The 19,738-nt window shown below is 38.5% G+C and overlaps 1 protein-coding gene across 1 annotated transcript; it reads left to right on the forward strand.

The window, feature by feature from the left end:
* The first annotated feature begins 16,664 nt into the window (after window positions 1–16,664).
* LOC138846008 (olfactory receptor 2AG2-like) lies at window positions 16,665–17,615 on the forward strand. The gene has a single exon (XM_070060272.2). The coding sequence runs from the start codon at window positions 16,665–16,667 to the stop codon at window positions 17,613–17,615; it is 951 nt and encodes a 316-aa protein (XP_069916373.2).
* The last annotated feature ends 2,123 nt before the right edge of the window (window positions 17,616–19,738 follow it).

Here is a 19,738-nt window from a genome sequence, read left to right on the forward strand (position 1 = left end):
TGCAGACAGCTCTTTGATTTGCCAATTTAATTTTCTTTGGGTAAATTCCAAGGAGTGGGATGGCTGGGTTGTATGGTAGGGTTATATTCAGGCTTCTGAGCAATCTCCAAACGGACTTCCATAGTGGCTTTAGCAGTTTGCATTCCCACCAACAGTGGGTTAGTGTCCCTTTTTCCCCACATCCTCAACAGCATCTGTTGTTGGTAGATTTTGTATGTGAGCCATTCTAACCAGGGTGAGGTGAAACCACATTGTGGTTTTGATTTGCATTTCCCTGATGGCTAGTGATCCTGAACATTTTTTCATGTGTCTGTTGGCCATTTGGATTTCCCCTTTTGAGAAATGTCTATTGAGGTCCTTGGCCCATCTCTTAAGTGGGTTGTTTGTTTTGTTTTTGTGGAGTTTCTTGATCTCTTTGTAGATTCTGGTTATTAATCCTTTGTTGGTTGCATAGTTTGCAAATATTTTTTTTTCCATTCTGTTGGTTGCCTCTTCACTTTCCTGAGTGTTTCTTTTGCAGTACAGAAACTTCTCAATTTGATGTAATCCCAATTTTTAATTTTGGCTTTGACTGCCTGTGCCTCTGGGGTCTTTTCCAAGAAATCTTTTCCTGTGCCTATATCTTGCAGGGTTTCTCTGATGTTCTCTAATAATTTGATGGTGTTGGGTCATTGATTTAGATCTTTAACCCATGTTAAGTGAATTTTTGTGTAAGGTGTAAGGTAGGGGTCTTGCTTCATGCTTCTGCACATGGAAATCCAGCTTTCCCAGCATCATTTGTTGAATGAGCACCCAGTTTTATGTTAATGAATCTAAAGGAAGATGTAAACTCCAATATAATTTTAATGGTAAATATTTGCACACCAATTTCCTTACTGAACAGAATAGCCAGGCCAAAAAAAAAAAAAAATCGGAAAAGAAATAACAGAGCTAATCACTAATCTACATTGTAGACCAAATGGACCTCATAGATATCTACAGAACATTCCATACCGCAGCTGCATAATACATAGTATTTCATAAGTGAATGAAAAAATTTTCTAAGATTTACCATATACTAGGCCATAAGTAATTTCAACAAATCCCCCCAAAAAATTACACCATATATCTTTTCTGACTACAATGGATTGAAGCTGGAAATTAACAGCAAAAGAAACTCTAGAAAATGTGGAAACACATGGAATCAGAACACCATGCTCCTGAATGAACAGTGTGTCATAGGAGATATCAAATAGAAAAGCAAAAGATTCCCTGGGATGAATAAAAATGATAACACAACATATTAAAAATAATGAGATACTGCAAAAGCAGTGTTATGAGGAAAGCTGATAGCAGTAAAATTTTGAAAAGTATCATATAATAATCTAACAATGGATCTCAAGAACAAAAGGAAACATGAACAAACCAAGCCCCAAATAAGTAGAAGGAAACAAAAATAAAAATTCAAGAAGAATTTTTAATTGAAATAAACTATAGAAAATATCAGCAAAATGAAGAGCTGTTTAAAAAAAAAACAAAATTGATAAACCACTGGCCAAGCTAACCAAGAAAAAAGGGAGAAGACTTAAATTAATAAAGTCAGAGATGAAGAATGAGATGTTGCAATAGATACTTCAGAAATACAAAGAATATTGGAAATCATTGCAAACAACTATATACCCACAAATTGGAAAATGTAGAATAAATGGATAGATTTATGTACACATATAATTCACCAAAATGGAGGCATGAAGACAGAGAAAATATGAATAAACCAATAACCAAGGCTGCTTGTATCAATAATAAAGAGCCTCTCATCTAAGAAAAGAAAGGCACAGATGCCAGCACTGTGGCAAAGTAGATAAAACTGCCACCTGCAGTGCAGGCTTCCCATATGGGCGCCAGTTAGTTTAAGTCCCGACTGCTCCACCCTTAATACAGCTCTCTGTTATGGCCTAGGAAAGCAGTAGAGGATGGCCCAAGTTCTTGTGCCCCTGCCTCCATGTGGGAGACCCAGCAGGGGCTCCTGGCTTCTGGCTCTGGATAAGCCCAGCTCCAGTCATTGTGGCTATTTGGGGTGTGAACCACTGGATGGAAGACTTTCTCTTACTCTGACTCTGCAACTCTGCCTTTCAAATAAATAAGATGAATCTTTTCACTGCTGAATTCAACTAAACTTTCAAGAAAGTACTAACAATGCCAGTTTTCTTAAACTATTAAAAATAACTAACTGAGAGGGAACCCTTCTCGAAACTCATTCTATGAGGCCAGGATTACCTTAGTTCCAAAATCAGAGAAAGATACAATAACAACAAAAGAGAACAATAGAACAATATCCATAATGAACATAGATGCAAAAATGCTCAACAAAATACTGGTAAATCAAATCCAAAAACCATCAAAAAGAACATCCATCATGAGCAAGTAGGATTTATCCCAGGTATGCAGGAATGGTTCAGCACATGCAATCAATAAACATCATATCAACAAAATGAAGGATAAAAGCAATATAATTATTTTATACATACAAAGAAAGAATTTGGTAAAATATAACATCCTTTCTTCATTAAAAATTGGTTACATATGAATGTACCGCAACACAATAAAGGCAATATATGAGAAACCCAAAACCAGCATAATTTTGGATGGAGAACATTTGGAAGCATATCCACAAAGATCTGGAACCAGACAAGGATGCACATTCTCACCACTATTATTCAATATAGTTCTAGGAGAGTTAGCCAGAACAGTCAGACAAGGAAAAAAAAAAAAAAAAAAAAAAAAAAACAAGCAAGTGGATACAAGTTGGAAAGAAAGAAGTCAAATTATGCTTGTCTGTAGATGACATGATACTTATATAGGGGGGGGAACCAAACTAGTCCATTTAAGAAACTCTTATAACTCATAGGAGAATTCAGCAAAGTTGCAAGCTATAAAATCAACACACAATAATCAATAGCATTCTTATACACAAACAACATTCTGGCTAAGAAAGAACTTGTAAGATCAGACCCATTCACAATACCTACAAAAAAATTAAATACCTTGGGACAAATTTAACCCAAGATGTGAAAGATCCCTACAATGAAATTTATACAACATTAATGAAAGAAATAGAGAAATATAACAAAAATGGAAAAAGATTTTCCATGTTCATGGATTATAAGAATTAATACCATCAAAATAACTATGTTACTCAAAACAATTTAAGGATTCAATGCAACCCCAATTTAATTGCAAGGAAATTCTTCACAGAACTGGAAAAATCAATATGTAAACACAAAAGACCCCTAATCCCAAACAGCTGAAACAATCTTAAATAATAAAAAACAAAGCCAGAGATACCACAATAACAGATTTCAAGACATATCACAGGTCTATTAAAATCAAAACAACTTGGTACTAGTACAAAAATAAATATGTATAACAATGGAACAGAATAAAAATCCTCAGAAAATAGCACACATATATACAAACAATTAATCTTTAGCAAATGAGCTAAAATCATTCCCTGAAGAAAGGACAGTCTTCAACAAATAGTACTGGAGTAATTGGATTTCCATGTGCAGAAGTTTGAAACAATACCATTGCCTTATGCCCTATACAAAAACCACTCACAATGGATTAAGAATCTAAATTTGAGACCTGAAACCATCAGATTACTAGAAGAAAACAGGGGGAAACCTACAAGACATTGGTCTAGGCAATGTCCCAAAAGTACAGGCAATAAAACAAAAGTGGGCAGAAGCCAAGTCACGGGACCGAGCCGCAGAAGCCCCAGGGTCTGCGCGCCAGTGCTCCAAGGGGAGTGCATGCCACACAGACAACAGCGGGGAGACTTGGGACGCTCAGGGCTCCGAGTCCACACATCGGCGCTGGAAGGGGAGGTGAGCTCAATAACCCGAGACATTGGTGGGGAAACGGGGGTCAGAATCTAGAGGGGGGCCGGAAAGTGCAGCAAACTCACTACCGGAAAGAAGGAAAAAAAAAAGCTTCGGGGTTTCTCTTCCCCCTAACCTTGCAAAGGTTACAAGGCTGCAAGGCTTGAAGAATTCCCAAGAGACAAAGAGCAGGCCTCCTCTCTGGATTTACATATCAATGGGGGAGAGTTAAGGAACTGAGTCACTACAATTCAGTAGCCTAGGCAACCCAGTGGGAGTCCAGAGAGCCAAAGACTGGAAGCTAAATACCATCAATTCTGCACAGCCCTGCCCTGCGGTGTTACTTACCCCCTGAATAAATAAAATAAATAAATAAATAAAAAGAGAGAGATTTACCACGCATAACCTGAGGGTGTCACCTTTGCACACCCTTAACCAGGAAGAACCAGGCAGAGCTCTCAGGCCGCACCCATCTCAAGCCTCCAAGGCTCCTCCAACAGCAGGCAGTCCACTTAACACGGACACAGTATAAAAAAAAAAAAAAAGCACAGTGACGCAAGAAGAATTAACTATGCCAAGTAACAAACACAGAAATAGAGGGAGCAAGATCAACGATGACACTATGATGCCTCCAAATAAGCAAAACACCCCAAGCCAAGAGTATGAAGATGATGAGATAGAAGAAATGCAAGATACGGATTTCAAAAAATTTATGATAAGAACATTTAGAAGTTTTCAAAAGCAAATCCTTGAACTACAGAAATCCTTAATGGACAAGATTGAAAATCTCTCTCGTGAAAATGAAATTTTAAGGAAGAGTCAAAATGAAACTCAGAAACTAGTAGAACAGGAAAGTGTAATAGTGAAGAGAAATCAAAATGAAATGAAGAGCTCAATAGATCAAATGACAAACACATTAGAAAGCCTTAAAAACAGAATGGGTGAAGCAGAAGAGAGAATATCGGACTTAGAAGATAGAGCACAGGAAAACATACAGTCAAACCAAAGAAAAGAAGAGGAAATTAGAAACCTAAAAAATATTGTTGGGAATCTACAGGATACTATTAAAAAAAAACAACATTCGAGTTCTGGGAGTTCCTGAAGGCATGGAGAGAGAGAAAGGATTGGAAGGCCTTTTTAGTGAGATACTAGCAGAGAACTTTCCAGGTTTGGAGAAGGACAGAGATATCCTAGTACAGGAAGCTCATAGAACCCCCAATAAACATGACCAAAAGAGATCCTCACCACGACACGTGGTAATTAAACTTACCACAGTGAAACATAAAGAAAAGATCCTAAAATGTGCAAGAGAGAAACGTCAGATTACTCTCAGAGGATCTCCAATTAGACTCACAGCTGACTTCTCATCAGAAACACTACAAGCTAGGAGGGAATGGCGAGACATAGCACAGGTGCTAAGAGAGAAAAATTGCCAGCCCAGAATATTATATCCTGCCAAGCTCTCATTTGTGAATGAAGGTGAAATAAAGACCTTTCATAGCAAACAGAAATTGAAAGACTTTGTGGCCACTCGTCCGGCCCTGCAAAAGATACTTAAAGATGTGCTACACTCAGAAACACAGAAACACGGCCATCAATATGAAAGAAGGGAAAGGAAGAACACCTACCAGTAAAAGAGCATGGGAAGCTCAAAGCATATACTAGAAAATATTTCCGGGAAAATGGCAGGGCAAAGTCACTACGTATCAATAGTCACATTGAACATTAATGGTCTGAATTCTTCAGTTAAAAGACACCGTTTGGCTGACTGGCTCACAAAACACAACCCAACTATTTGTTGCCTACAAGAAACACATCTCTCTAACAAAGATGCATGCAGACTGAAAGTGAAAGGTTGGAAAAAGATATTCCATGCCAACAGAAACCAAAAAAAAAGCAGGTATAGCCATAATAATATCAGACAAAATAAACTTTAATACAAAAACTGTTAAGAGAGACAAAGAGGGACACTATATAATGATTAAGGGTTCAATTCAACAGGAAGATGTAACTATTATAAATGTATATGCACCTAATTACAGGGCACTGGTCTACTTAAAAGATATGTTAAGGGACTTAAAGGGAGATTTAGATTCCAATACAATAGTACTGAGGGACTTCAATACTCCACTCTCAGAAATGGACAGATCATCCGGACAGAAGATCAACAAGGAAACAGCAGATTTAATTGACACTATTGCCCAAATGGATCTAACAGATATCTACAGAACTTTCAACCCTACATCTACAGACTTCACATTCCTCTCAGCAGCGCATGGAACCTTCTCTAGGATTGATCACATACTAGGCCATAAAGCAAGTCTCAGCAAATTTAAAAGAATTAGAATCATACCATGCAGCTTCTCAGACCACAGCAGGATGAAGCTGGAAATTAGCAACTCAGGAAACCCCAGAAAGTATGCAAACACATGGAGACTGAACAACATGCTCCTGAATGAACACTGGGTCATTCAAGAAATCAAAAGAGAAATCAAAAACTTTCTGGAAGTAAATGAAGACAACAACACAACATATCAAAACTTATGGGATACAGCAAAAGCAGTATTGAGAGGCAAATTTTTAGCAATAGGTGCCTATATCAAGAAATTGGAAAGGTACCAAATAAATGAGCTTTCAGCGCATCTCAAGGACCCAGAAAAACTGCAGCAAACCAGACCCAAATCTAGTAGGAGAAGAGAAATAATTAAAACCAGAGAAGAAATTAACAGGATTGAATCCAAAAAAAATTACAAAAAATCAGCCAAGCGAGAAGCTGGTTTTTTGAAAAAATAAACAAAATTGGCACCCCATTGGCCCAACTAACTAAAAAAAGAAGAGAAAAGACCCAAATCAATAAAATCAGAGATGAAAAAGGAAACGTAACAACAGACACCACAGAAATAAAAAGAATCATCAGAAATTACTACAAGGACCTGTATGCCAGCAAACAGGAAAACCTATCAGAAATGGATAGATTCCTGGACACATGCAATCTACCATCAAAAACCTAAATAGACCCATAACTGAAACAGAAATTGAAACAGTAATAAAGGCCCTCCCAACAAAGAAAAGCCCAGGACCAGATGGATTCACTGCTGAATTCTACCAGACGTTTAAAGAAGAACTAATCCCATTTCTTCTCAAACTATTCAGAACAATCGAAAAAGAGAGAATCCTCCCAAATTCTTTCTATGAAGCCCGCATCACCTTAATCCCTAAGCCAGAGAAAGATGCAGCACTGAAAGAAAATTACAGGCCAATATCCCTGATGAACATAGACGCAAAAATCCTCAATAAAATTCTGGCCAATAGAATACAACAACACATCAGGAAAATCATCCACCCAGACCAAGTGGGATTCATCCCTGGTATGCAGGGATGGTTCAACATTTGCAAATCAATCAATGTGATTCACCACATTAACAGACTGCAGAAGAAAAACCATATGGTTATCTCAATTGATGCAGAGAAAGCATTTGATAAAATTCAACACCCTTTCATGATGAAAACTCTAAGCAAATTGGGTATAGAAGGAACATTCCTCAATATAATCAAAACAATTTATAAAAAACCCACAGCCAGCATCCTATTGAATGGGGAAAAGTTGGAAGCATTTCCACTGAAATCTGGCACCAGGCAGGGATGCCCACTCTCACCACTGCTATTTAACATAGTTCTGGAAGTTTTAGCCAGAGCCATCAGACAAGAAAAAGAAATCAAAGGAATACAAATCAAGAAGGAAGAAGTCAAACTATCCCTCTTTGCAGACGATATGATTCTGTACTTAGAGGATCCAAAGAACTCTACTAAGAGACTATTGGAACTCATAGAGGAGTTTGGCAAAGTGGCAGGGTATAAAATCAATGCACAAAAATCAACAGCCTTTGTATACACAAGCAATGCCATGACTGAGAAAGAACTGCTAAAATCAATCCCATTCACAATAGCTACAAAAACAATCAAGTACCTTGGAATAAACTTAACCAAGGACGTTAAAGATCTTTACGATGAAAATTACAAAACCTTAAAGAAAGAAATAGAAGAGGATACCAAAAAATGGAAAAATCTTCCATGCTCATGGATTGGAAGAATCAACATCATCAAAATGTCCATTCTCCCAAAAGCAATTTATAGATTCAATGCAATCCCAATCAAGATACCAAAGACATTCTTCGCAGATCTAGAAAAAATGATGCTGAAATTCATATGGAGGCACAAGAGACCTCGAATAGCTAAAGCAATCTTGTACAACAAAAACAAAGCCGGAGGCATCACAATACCAGACTCCAGGACATACTACAGGGCAGTTGTAATCAAAACAGCATGGTACTGGTACAGAAACAGATGGATAGACCAATGGAACAGAATTGAAACACCAGAAATCAATCCAAACATCTACAGCCAACTTATATTTGATCAAGGATCTAAAACTAATTCCTGGAGCAAGGACAGTCTATTCAATAAATGGTGCTGGGAAAACTGGATTTCCACGTGCAGAAGCATGAAGCAAGACCCCTACCTTACACCTTACACAAAAATCCACTCAACGTGGATTAAAGACCTAAATGTACGTCCTGACACCATTAAGTTATTAGAGAACATTGGAGAAACCCTTCAAGATATTGGCACAGGCAAAGAATTTCTGGAAAAGACCCGGGAGGCACATACAGTCTAAGCCAAAATCAACTATTGGGATTGCATCAAATTGAGAAGTTTCTGTACTGCAAAAGAAACAGTCAGGAGAGTGAAGAGACAACCGACAGAATGGGAAAAAATATTTGCAAACTATGCAACAGATAAAGGGTTAATAACCAGAATCTACAAAGAGATCAAGAAACTCCACAAAAACAAAACCAACAACCCACTTAAGAGATGGGCCAAGGACCTCAATAGACATTTTTCAAAAGAGGAAATCCAAATGGCCAACAGGCACATGAAAAAATGTTCAAGGTCACTAGCAATCAGGGAAATGCAAATCAAAACCACAATGAGGTTTCACCTCACCCCGGTTAGAATGGCTCACATACAGAAATCTACCAACAACAGATGCTGGCGAGGATGTGGGGAAAAAGGGACACTAACCCACTGTTGGTGGGAATGCAAACTGGTCAAGCCAATATGGAAATCAGTCTGGAGATTCCTCAGAAACCTGAATATAACCCTACCGTTCGACCCAGCCATCCCACTCCTTGGAATTTACCCAAAGGAGTTTAAATTGATAAACAAAAAAGCGGTCTGCACCCTAATGTTTATTGCAGCACAATTCACAATAGCCAAGACCTGGAAGCAACCTAAATGCCCATCAATGGTAGACTGGATAAAGAAATTATGGGAGATGTATTCTTTAGAATACTATACCGCAGTAAGAAACAACGAAATCCAGTCATTTGCAACAAAATGGAGGAATCTGGAACACATCATGCTGAGTGAAGTAAGCCAGTCCCAAAGGGACAAATACCATATGTTCTCCCTGATCGGTGACAACTGACTGAACAGCAAAAAGGAAACCTCCTGAAGTGAAATGGACACTATGAGAAATGGTGACTTGATCAGCATAGCCCTGACTGCTAATGGACAACTTAATACATTATCCCTCATAGTATTTTTTTTGTCTGTTCTACTTAATATGACTGGTTTAATTCTGTAATTATCACACAGTTATTCTTAAGTGTTGAAATTTAACTGAAATGTGATCCCTGTTAAACATAAGAGTGGGAATAAGAGAGGGAAGAGATGTATAAATTGGGGCATGCTCAGGCTGACTTGCCCCAATTGGTAGAGTTGGAAACATACCAGGGGATTCCAATTCAATCCCATCAAGGTGGCATGTACCAATGCCATCTCACTAGTCCAAGTGATCAATTTCAGTTCACAATTGATCATAATGAAAGGACTAAGAGTCAAAGGGAGCACATAAACAAGTCTAGTATCTGCTAACACTAACCGATAGAATAAATAAAGGGGAGAGTGATCCAACATGGGAAGTGAGATACTCAGCAGACTCATAGAATGGCGGATGTCCTAAATAGCACTCTGGCCTCAGAATCAGCCCTAAAGGCACTCGGATCTGGCTGAAAAGCCCATGAGAGTATTTCAGGCATGGAAAGCCAAGACACTCTGGCAAAAAGATCTCTGTGAGTGAGATCCCAGTGGAAAGAACAGGTCTTCAAAGAGGGAGGTGCCTTTCTCTGAAGGGAGGAGAGAACCTCCACTTTGACTATAACCCTGTCTAAACAAGATAGGAGTCGGAGAACTCAAGGGGCTTCCATAGCCTTGGAAACTCATGACTGGTGCATAGGGAGATTACTGATGCCATAAACAGGAGTGTCAATTTGTAAAGTCAACAACAGGAGTCACTGTGCACTTACTCCTCATGTAGGATCTCTGTCCTTAATGTGCTGTACACTGAGGCTTAATGCTATAACGAGTACTCAAACAGTATATTTCACTTTGTGTTTCTATGGGGGTGCAAACGATTGAAATCTTTACTTAATGTACACTAAACTGATCTTCTGTAAAAAAAAAAAAAAAAAGAAAAGAAATTATCAATTCCCAACTTGACTCTCACTGGGATTAAACATGACAATAGGTCTGATCTGATTTCATCATCATTTAAAAAAAATCATCTATTATTTTTCACTTTATGTTTCTGTGTGGGAGCAAACTGTTGAAATCCTTACTTAAGGTATACTAAGCTGATCTTCTGTATATTAAGATAATCAAAAATGAATCTTGATGTAAATGGAAGGGGAGAGGGAGTGGGAAAGGGGAGGGTTGTGGGTGGGAAGGACGGTATGGGGGGGAAGCCATTGTAATCCATAAGTCGTACTTTGGAAATTTATATGCATTAAATAAAAGTTAAAAAAAAAGATAATCGAAAATGAATCTTGATGTGAATGGAAGGGGAAAGGGAGTGGGAAAGGGGAGGGTTGTGGGTGGGAGGGACGGTATGGGGGGGGAAGCCATTGTAACCCATGAGTCGTACTTTGGAAATTTATATTCATTAAATAAAAGATAAAAAAAAAAAGTGAACAAATGGGATTGCATTAAGCTAAGAATCTTCTGAACAACATAGAAAACAATTAACAAAGTGAAGGGACAACTGAAAAAAATGGGAGAAAATATTTGCAAACTACACTCTGGTAAAAGATTAATACTCAGAATATATAAGGAGCTCAAGAAAATCAACAAGGAAACAAACAGTTCAGTGAAGAATTGGGCAAAGGATATGAACAGGTATTTTTCAAAGAATGAAATACAAATGGCCAATAGACACACGAGAAAATACTCAGGATCAGTAGCCACCAATAAATGCATGTAAAAATCCCTAATAAGGCATCACCTCACTCCATGTAGAATAGCTAATACCCAAAAATCAAAAGATAAACAAATCTGGCGAAGTTGTGGATGAAAAATACTCTAATACATTATTGATGTGTACCCAAACTGTACAACTGCTGTGGAAAACACTCTGCAGATTCCTCAGAAAAATAAAAATCATCTACCATATGACCCAGCTATCTCAATCCTGGGAATATTCCAAAAGAAGTTGAAATCAGCTTATTAAAGAGATACCATCACTCCCCTGTTTAGCAGCTTATTTCATGATACAAAAAAAAAAAAAATGAAATCAACCTAGATGTCTATCGAATGATAACTAGATCAACAGCTTGTGATATGTATACATAATAAGATATTACTCAGCAACAAAAATGAAATCCTGACATTTACAACAAAATGAATGTGACTGGGGATAAAATATCACGTCTATCTTATTTGTAAAAATTAATATAGTGAGAGAGTATAAACATTGTGTGGATGTCATATCATTGGTATTATTTATAAACTAAGTATCACGAATTATAAATATTGCTTCACTTATTATGTAAATAGCAATGTCCTTTCTTTCTCCATGTTGAAAATCCAACAAAAACAAAAGAAGAAAGAAATGCCTATGTTTATCACTTATGCTGCAAATTAGTACTTGCCAATCTTTGTTTTAAATCTTTGTAAGAGTATTAAGAATTACATACTACTCGGGCTGATGCCATGGCTCACTTGGTTAATCTTCCGCCTGCAGCACTGGCATCCCATATGGGCACTGGATTCTAGTCCCAGCTGCTCCTCTTCCAGTCCAGCTCTCTGCTGTGGCCCAGGAAGGGAATGTAGGATGGCCCAAGTGCTTGGGCATGTGGGACCAGGAGGAAGCACCTGGCTCCTGGCTTCGGATCAGTGCAGTGCTGACTGTGGCGGCCATTTGGTGGGTGGACCAATCAAAGGAAGACCTTTCTCTCTCTCTTTCTCTCTCTCTCTCTCACTATCTAACTCTATCTGTCAAATAAATTAAAAAAAAAAAGAATTACATACTACTCTAGTTTTAATAAACTGTGACTAATTTAAAATTTATGATATATGAACATCTTTTCATTTGATTCCAGTTTATAGCTCTTGTCAATATTCCTGCGGAAGTATGTCCTTTTTGGTATTTTTTTTTTGTTTAACTCTTTATGTAGTGATGCATCAAGCTTTTCACTATAATATAAGTGAAAATATATCACAAAAATAATAAATAAATATTAAGTTGAAAAATTAAAGGACATTTTACACATTTCTTTTTTAAAAGTTTGACTTAGGTTAAACATGTTTCATGTATTTCATATATACAGATTTAGGAACATAGTGATTCTGTTATACTTGTGTACTTGGTATTTTCTGTTTATAATCAGAAAAGGAAAACATAAATTTTCTTTAAGTTGAAAGAAAAAACAATTCTAGCATCAGTATTCAGCATTTTCTGGTGAAATTACTGATTAAAGAGCATGAAAAATGAGGAGAGTAAGGCAATTGCGAGAGAGATGAGGAAAGTCTGAATGAACGCAGTGTTGGATAGAGGCAGGTTCATTCCAAAACTCCAAGCAGTTGAGCCCACTTGTTACAAAGAACCTCAGAACAAGCATATGTACACAAACGAATGAGGGGGGAAAACAGGAGAAAGAGCTGAAAAACCATAGAAAGATGTATCAAGTCAGCATTAGATACTAATTAAATGGCAACAAAAGAAGATCTGATATTAAAAGAAGTACTGCATCATCCACTACTCCCGACCCATACCCCAGCTAGTACTACCTCTAGTTAGGGGCACAAAGAGGTAGATGGGGAGTGGCAGCACTTACAGAACACAAGAGACCCACTGTACACTTTGGACAGCTGGCTGGACAGGGGCCCTTGTGTCTTAGTGCAGTTAATGACACTGTCGATTTAGTTAGCATCAGCTTCAGCAAGAACCATGTGGAGCAGGAAGAGTCCCCAAACCTCAGTGTTCAGTGAGTCAGTGAAACTTGCAGAAATGGCATGCCAGGGCCAGGAGACATACTCCGGGGATTCGTTAAAGTCCCATTTCGTGGAACAACAGTTTCAGGGGAGGTCATGTCACCTGGGAGGATGAGACCATGAAGCCTCCCTCAGGGGCAGGAGGCTGGGCACTGGCAGGCTCATGGAGCAGCTCCTCCCATTCCGCTTTCCTCAAATGCTTCCTGTGTTCTGCTTTCACCATAGCCCTCAGCAGGAGAGGAAGAAATGAAAATCTGAGCACTTGGACTCAAGAATCCAGCCGGGCCCACTCTACAGCTGTACAGACTTTCTCTATGGAGATGAGAGACATCCCGGAGATTTGGTTCCTGTTTCCCTAGGATCCTGTTCTATGTTCTTAGCTGCATGTCTGCATTCATCTCCATCTCCAGTGAGGACTTTCAATGCCAATGATTGGAAGTGGCTTTGAGCCCTGAACCCAGTCACAGAAATGCACACATCTACATCTGACCCTGCCAGGAGAACCGCTTCCTCTTTCTTTCCCCTTTACAAACTCTTGATCCCGCAAAGGAATCCCAGGGCAGCTGTGTCCCATACCAACTGAGGTAAGGACTGTGTTTTGAGGCTGTATGTGGAACCCAGAAGTTGTATGATCAAGATCTCACTTTATTATGCTTCTCAGGTGTCTAGTTACTTGGGCCTTATACCTTATTCACTCCAAGCTGTACTCTGAGGCCTTGTATGTATGCCCACCTTGGACAGGTGGGGTCATCTTCAGTGATTCTGTGCTCCTGGCCAGAGCTGAGTTCCTAGAACTCCTGATGCTGACCTCCTGGTAAAAGTCTCAGTACTTACATTTTGGTACACTTAGATTTTCCCAGCCTCCAATAGTCTGATGTGTGTCCCCAAATATAAAATCAGTTCAAGTGTCTCTCCTATTTACCTGCTGAACACTAAGTCCAAATCCACAGGAAGAACCAATTTGAAGCCCATAGATTGTTTTCTTTAAATACTGAACATTGACAAGCAGAACAAATACCTTATATGCTTCCAAAATTTTAGTTTAATCTTTTCGGCTTTTCCCATTTCCCATAAAGTACAACAATGCTCCTTTATTAATCCCAGCCTCTTCAGTATTCCAGCAGGCTATTTTTCCTCTGTAGGCCCAGTGTGTATTCTCTGAGCTTTCCCTTAAGATACTCCTAGCATTGAGGAACCAGTGAATGGAAAAAAAGATGAAGCAAGAAGCTTGAATCAGAGGGAGATAGACAGTATGTAGATAAGATCCTGAGTACTGATTGTATCACTTAACCCAAGCTCTGTTTTTCCTCTTCTTTGAAATGCTGTTCAAACTCACAGTGTAGACATCTGGAGGAATGCATCCAGCTAATTATTTTCCTCATTTGATTTTGCAATTCATTCACCTGTTTATTCAACAAAAACAAAAGTTTTCCAAGTCTAATATTTACTAGAAACAGTGCAAAGAATTGCCTTTGAACTAGTATTTTTGTTGTTGTTGTTTTTTCTTTCAAACTTTTATTTAATGAATATAAATTTCTAAAGTACAGCTTATGGATTACAATGGCTTCCCCCCCATAACGTCCCTCCCACCCGCAACCCTCCCCTCTCCCACTCCCTCTCCCCTTCTATTCACATCAAGATTCATTTTCAATTCTCTTTATATACAGAAGATCAGTTTAGCATACATTAAGTAAAGATTTCAACAGTTTGCTCCCACACAGAAACATAAAGTGAACAATACTGTTTGAGTACTAGTTATAGCATTAAATTTCAATGTACAGCACACTAAGGACAAAGATCCTACATGAGGAGTATTTTTGTTGTTTTTGATAAAAACTGTCTTCCAGTCAGTATTTGTAAGACTAAACCTACAGTTTCGTTTTTCTAAGGCAAAAGAAAGATTTCAGGCCCCAAAAGATCATACAAAATCATTTTAAATAAAGCATTTTTATATGACTTTTTGTCCAGATTTCATTGCAACGAAGCTACAGGGAGAGCATTCTTGTATTCTGTGTCAGTCTCCTGACATTCACAATGCCATGTTCTCTCTCTGGTTGAGCTCAGTATTGTGGCATAACAGGTAAAGCTGCCACTTGCAATGCCATATGGGTACCAATTTATGTCCTGGCCACTTCGCTTTCTATCTAGCTCCCTGCTAATGTGTATGGGAAAAGCTGTGGAAGATGGCCCAGATACTTGAGACCCTGCTACCCAAGTGGGAGACCTGGAAGAAGCTCCTGGCTCCTGGCTTCAGCCTGACTTGACCTCAGCCATTGCAGCCATCCAGGGAGTGGGCCAGAAGTTAGATTTCTCTCTCTCGAACTCTCTCTTAAACTTTCCCTCTCTCTCTGAAACTCTGCCTTCCAAATAAATGAGTTAATCTTTTTTAAAAAATGAAATTCTCCTCTTTTCTTACAGAGAACCTCCTAATTCTTCCACCCAGTTGTGAAAGACCACTTCAAAAAGAGCAAGTTAAGTGACTGCTGCCCCACAAACCCTACCCTATCTCTACTCCTCAGTCTCTTCCTCCCTTACTATCATATGAATTCAGGACTTAAGCAGGACCAACATCTTTCCTTGTGTTACTAAGATTTGTGGAGTAGATAAATCTGCTTTTCACACTTGAAGTGTTGCTGTGACTCTCAAGTAATGCTGAGTTATTGGACTTTTCTTATATACAATATTTCCTCTTTTGTAGCTCATTTGTAACCATATCATAAAAACAAAACATCTGCAGTACCTCTATAAATTAGATTTATTTTCTTTTTTTCCTGCCCCCTACCTTAATCATTACCTGAAAATCAGCAAAATCCTTTGGTACTGTTTCTACAGAGTTATCTTCAAAATCTATACCACATCAACATTTCAGTTCATCCCAGAATCCTTGTTTTCTCTAGTAGGGTAGCACGGTACTCATTAAGAATGTCAGGATGGTAGAAGAGCTCAAGAGATCATGTGGTCTAAGAGCCCAGAGATTCCTCTGTGAAAGGAGCTGTCAACAATAAAGTGGGAAGTAAAGGCAGACACCACATCTAGTGGAGAAGATAGCAAAAAGATTTCTATAACTAAAAATTCAAATGCTGTACTGGAATCCCAAGTTGATTTTTCATAAAACAGAGAAACTAGATTCTAAAGCAATGCCAAGAGTATTTTCTATTAAGAAGAGAGAGATAATTGGACCTCCCTACAAAGATCTTTTTCTGGGATTTTTTCCTGTATGCTTAACCGAAAGACTTTAAAAATGTTTAATTATTAAAAACATGCTAAAATACTTGGTCCTCATTTAGCTATTTGTTATAATTCAATAAAACCATTTAGAACTTCAGAAATTAGAGGTGAAACTAGCTAAAAGAAGGAAAAATGTATTATGTCATGGAATTCCTATAGAACACATCACGGTGATGTTGGACAATCCAAAGCCAATATAAGCAAACTTAGGAAACCTTTCTGTAATAACTCAATTCACCACACAGAATGGAGCTATGGAACTCCACTGTCGGACGTGACTTCATCTTGGTGGGGATTCTGAATGACTGTGCATTTCCTGAACTGCTCTGTGCCACAATCACAGTCCTGTACATGTTGGCCTTGATCAGCAACAGCCTGCTGCTCCTGGTCATCACCATGGATACCCGGCTCCACGTGCCCATGTACCAGCTGCTCGGGCAGCTCTCTCTCATGGACCTCCTGTTCACATCAGTTGTCACTCCCAAGGCCCTTGTGGATTTTCTGCGCAGAGAATACATCATCTCCTTTGAAGGCTGTGCTCTGCAGATGTTCCTGGCACTGACACTGGGTGGTGCAGAGGACCTCCTACTGGCTTTCATGGCCTATGACAGGTATGTGGCCATTTGTCATCCTCTGAACTACATGGTCTACATGAGACCGAGGGTCTGCTGGTTCATGGTAGCCACATCCTGGATCCTGGCATACCTGAGTGCTCTCGGTCATACTATCTACACCATGCACTTCCCTTTCTGCATGTCTTTGGAAATCAGGCATCTTCTCTGTGAGATCCCACCCTTGCTGAAGTTGGCCTGTGCAGATAGCTCCAAGTATGAGCTCTTGGTGTATGTGACAGGTGTGACCTTCCTCTTGCTTCCCCTTATGACCATAGTTGCCTCCTACACTCTCATACTGTTCACAGTGCTCCACATGCCCACAAATGAGGGGAAGAAGAAAGCGCTTGTCACCTGCTCTTCCCACCTGACAGTGGTGGGGATGTTCTATGGAGCTGCCACTTTCATGTACGTTTTGCCCAGTTCCTTCCACAGCCCCAAACAGGACAACATCATCTCTGTTTTCTACACGATTGTCACTCCAGCCCTGAACCCCCTCATCTACAGCCTGCGGAATAAGGAAGTTATGGGGGCCTTGAGAAGGGTCCTGGGAAGATATGTGTTGCTGGCACATTCAACCCCCTAGGTCCCAGGGTGTGTTTATGGCTTGCCTCTCACTGTGGGTTGTTCCTCCAAAGAAAATTGTTACATATCCATTTTTTAAATGTTAACCTATGTCTGTGAGGATATGAACACTTTAAAACTCTCTATATATCTGCTATGTACAATGATTTTAAGCTGAACATACTTGGCACATATGCCCTGAACTTGGAAGACTGTATTATAAAAGGGACTAAAAGAAAGAATCATAATGGGTGTCATTGATGCATTCTGTGGTAGGGCATCCTCCTGACATTTTACTACGTAGACATGATAGAAGATTAACTTCTCAGGCCAACGTCATGTAGCAGTGAGAAACAGAGGTTTTTTTTCTTAACTTTTATTTAATGATATAAATTTCCAAAGTACAGCTTATGGATTACAGTGGCTTCCCCCCCATAACTTCCCTCCCACCCGCAACCCTCCCCTTTCCCACTCCCTTTCCCCTTCCATTCACATGAGGATACATTTTCGATTCTCTTTATATACAGAAGATCAGTTTAGTATACATTAAGTAAAGATTTCAACAGTTTGCACCCCCATAGAAATACAAAGTGAAATATACTGTTTGAGTACTCATTATAGCATTAAGTCTCAATGTACAGCACATTAAGGACAGAGATCCTACATGAGGAGTAAGTGCACAGTGACTCCTGTTGTCAAAGGGAGCTTGTTTATGTAAACAAGTTTAGTACCTGCTAATACTAACCGATAGAATAAATAAAGGGGAGAGTGATCCAACATGGGAAGCGAGATACTCAGCAGACTCATAGAATGGTGGATGTCCTAAACAGCACTCTGGCCTCAGAATCAGCCCTTAAGCCATTCGGATCTGGCTGAAAAGCCCATGAGAGTACTTCAGGCATGGAAAGCCAAGACACTCTGGCAAAAAAAAAAAAAAAAAAAAAAAAAAAAAAAACAAAAAAAAAACTAAATGGATGATCTCTGTGAGTGATATCCCAGTGGAAAGAACAGGTCTTCAAAGAAGGAGGTACCTTTCTCTGAAGGGAGGAGAGAACCTCCACTTTGACTATGACCTTGTCTAAACAAGATAAGAGTCGGAGAACTCAAGGGGCTTCCATAGCCTTGGAAACTCATGACTGGTGCATAGGGAGATTACTGATGCCATAAACAGGAGTGTCAATTTGTAAAGTCAACAACAGGTGAAACAGAGTTTTTTTGACTCAACTACACAATCCTATTAACCTTAAAGGAGGTCTATTCTCTTTGAATTGATTCAGTCTGCTAATAGAGAAAATGATACAGAGATGTAATATTGAACTTATTGAGTAGATAACAGTTTGAGCAGTTAGTGGGGAAGAATGACAGATGTGTGACTGCATGTGTACTACATATCTGAGAAGATCACATTAATTACTTAAATAGAGATAAATACCTTATGTTGAGACAGTGAAAGAGGGTAGAGAAAAGGAGCCTTTCGTTTCAACTTGGAAACTTTCACAGAGATTGATAATTTTACCATGACTGAAGTTAGAATTAAATAAATGAATCAAATAAAACTCTAAGTACCAAGATTAAAGTGATAAGTACATATTCAACAGATGTGACTTAAATCTGTTATGTAAGTTGTTTGAATTTTCTTTATAGATGTGACCTTACAGATATACTGATATATTGTGAAATATCAGAAAAATCACGACTAGTTCATAACTTGAGATAAAATTCTTTGTACATCTGAGTCCATGGGCAATGAAGTATAAAACATAAACTTCACTTTCTAGTAAGCCTACATTTTTTTCTAACATTATTTTCCCATAGAATGTGTGAAGAATTATAACAAAATCTGGGGACTTATATTCACTGAGTAGAGAAACTCTTAAATACCTTGTCTTATGTAGCTATTATTATTGTTGAGATTAACACTTTGTGGAAAATCATAAATTATTTCTTGACTACAGAAATAATATTACATTAATTAATGCATGATGTTAAATCATAAAAAAAATCTATAAAATTAAGCCAAGTTCATTAGAAAAACCGAGAAAACAGAAAGATTTACAAATAAGCTAAAATCACCTGTATATTTTCCTTTTTTAAATTATACAAACATGCAAACATTTAATTGAGTTTATATGTAGATGATGATAA

This window comes from Oryctolagus cuniculus, chromosome 1, assembly GCF_051225735.1.
Source record: "Oryctolagus cuniculus isolate XC-2025 breed Fujian yellow rabbit chromosome 1, ASM5122573v1, whole genome shotgun sequence".
Classification (NCBI taxonomy): Eukaryota; Metazoa; Chordata; class Mammalia; order Lagomorpha; family Leporidae; genus Oryctolagus; species Oryctolagus cuniculus.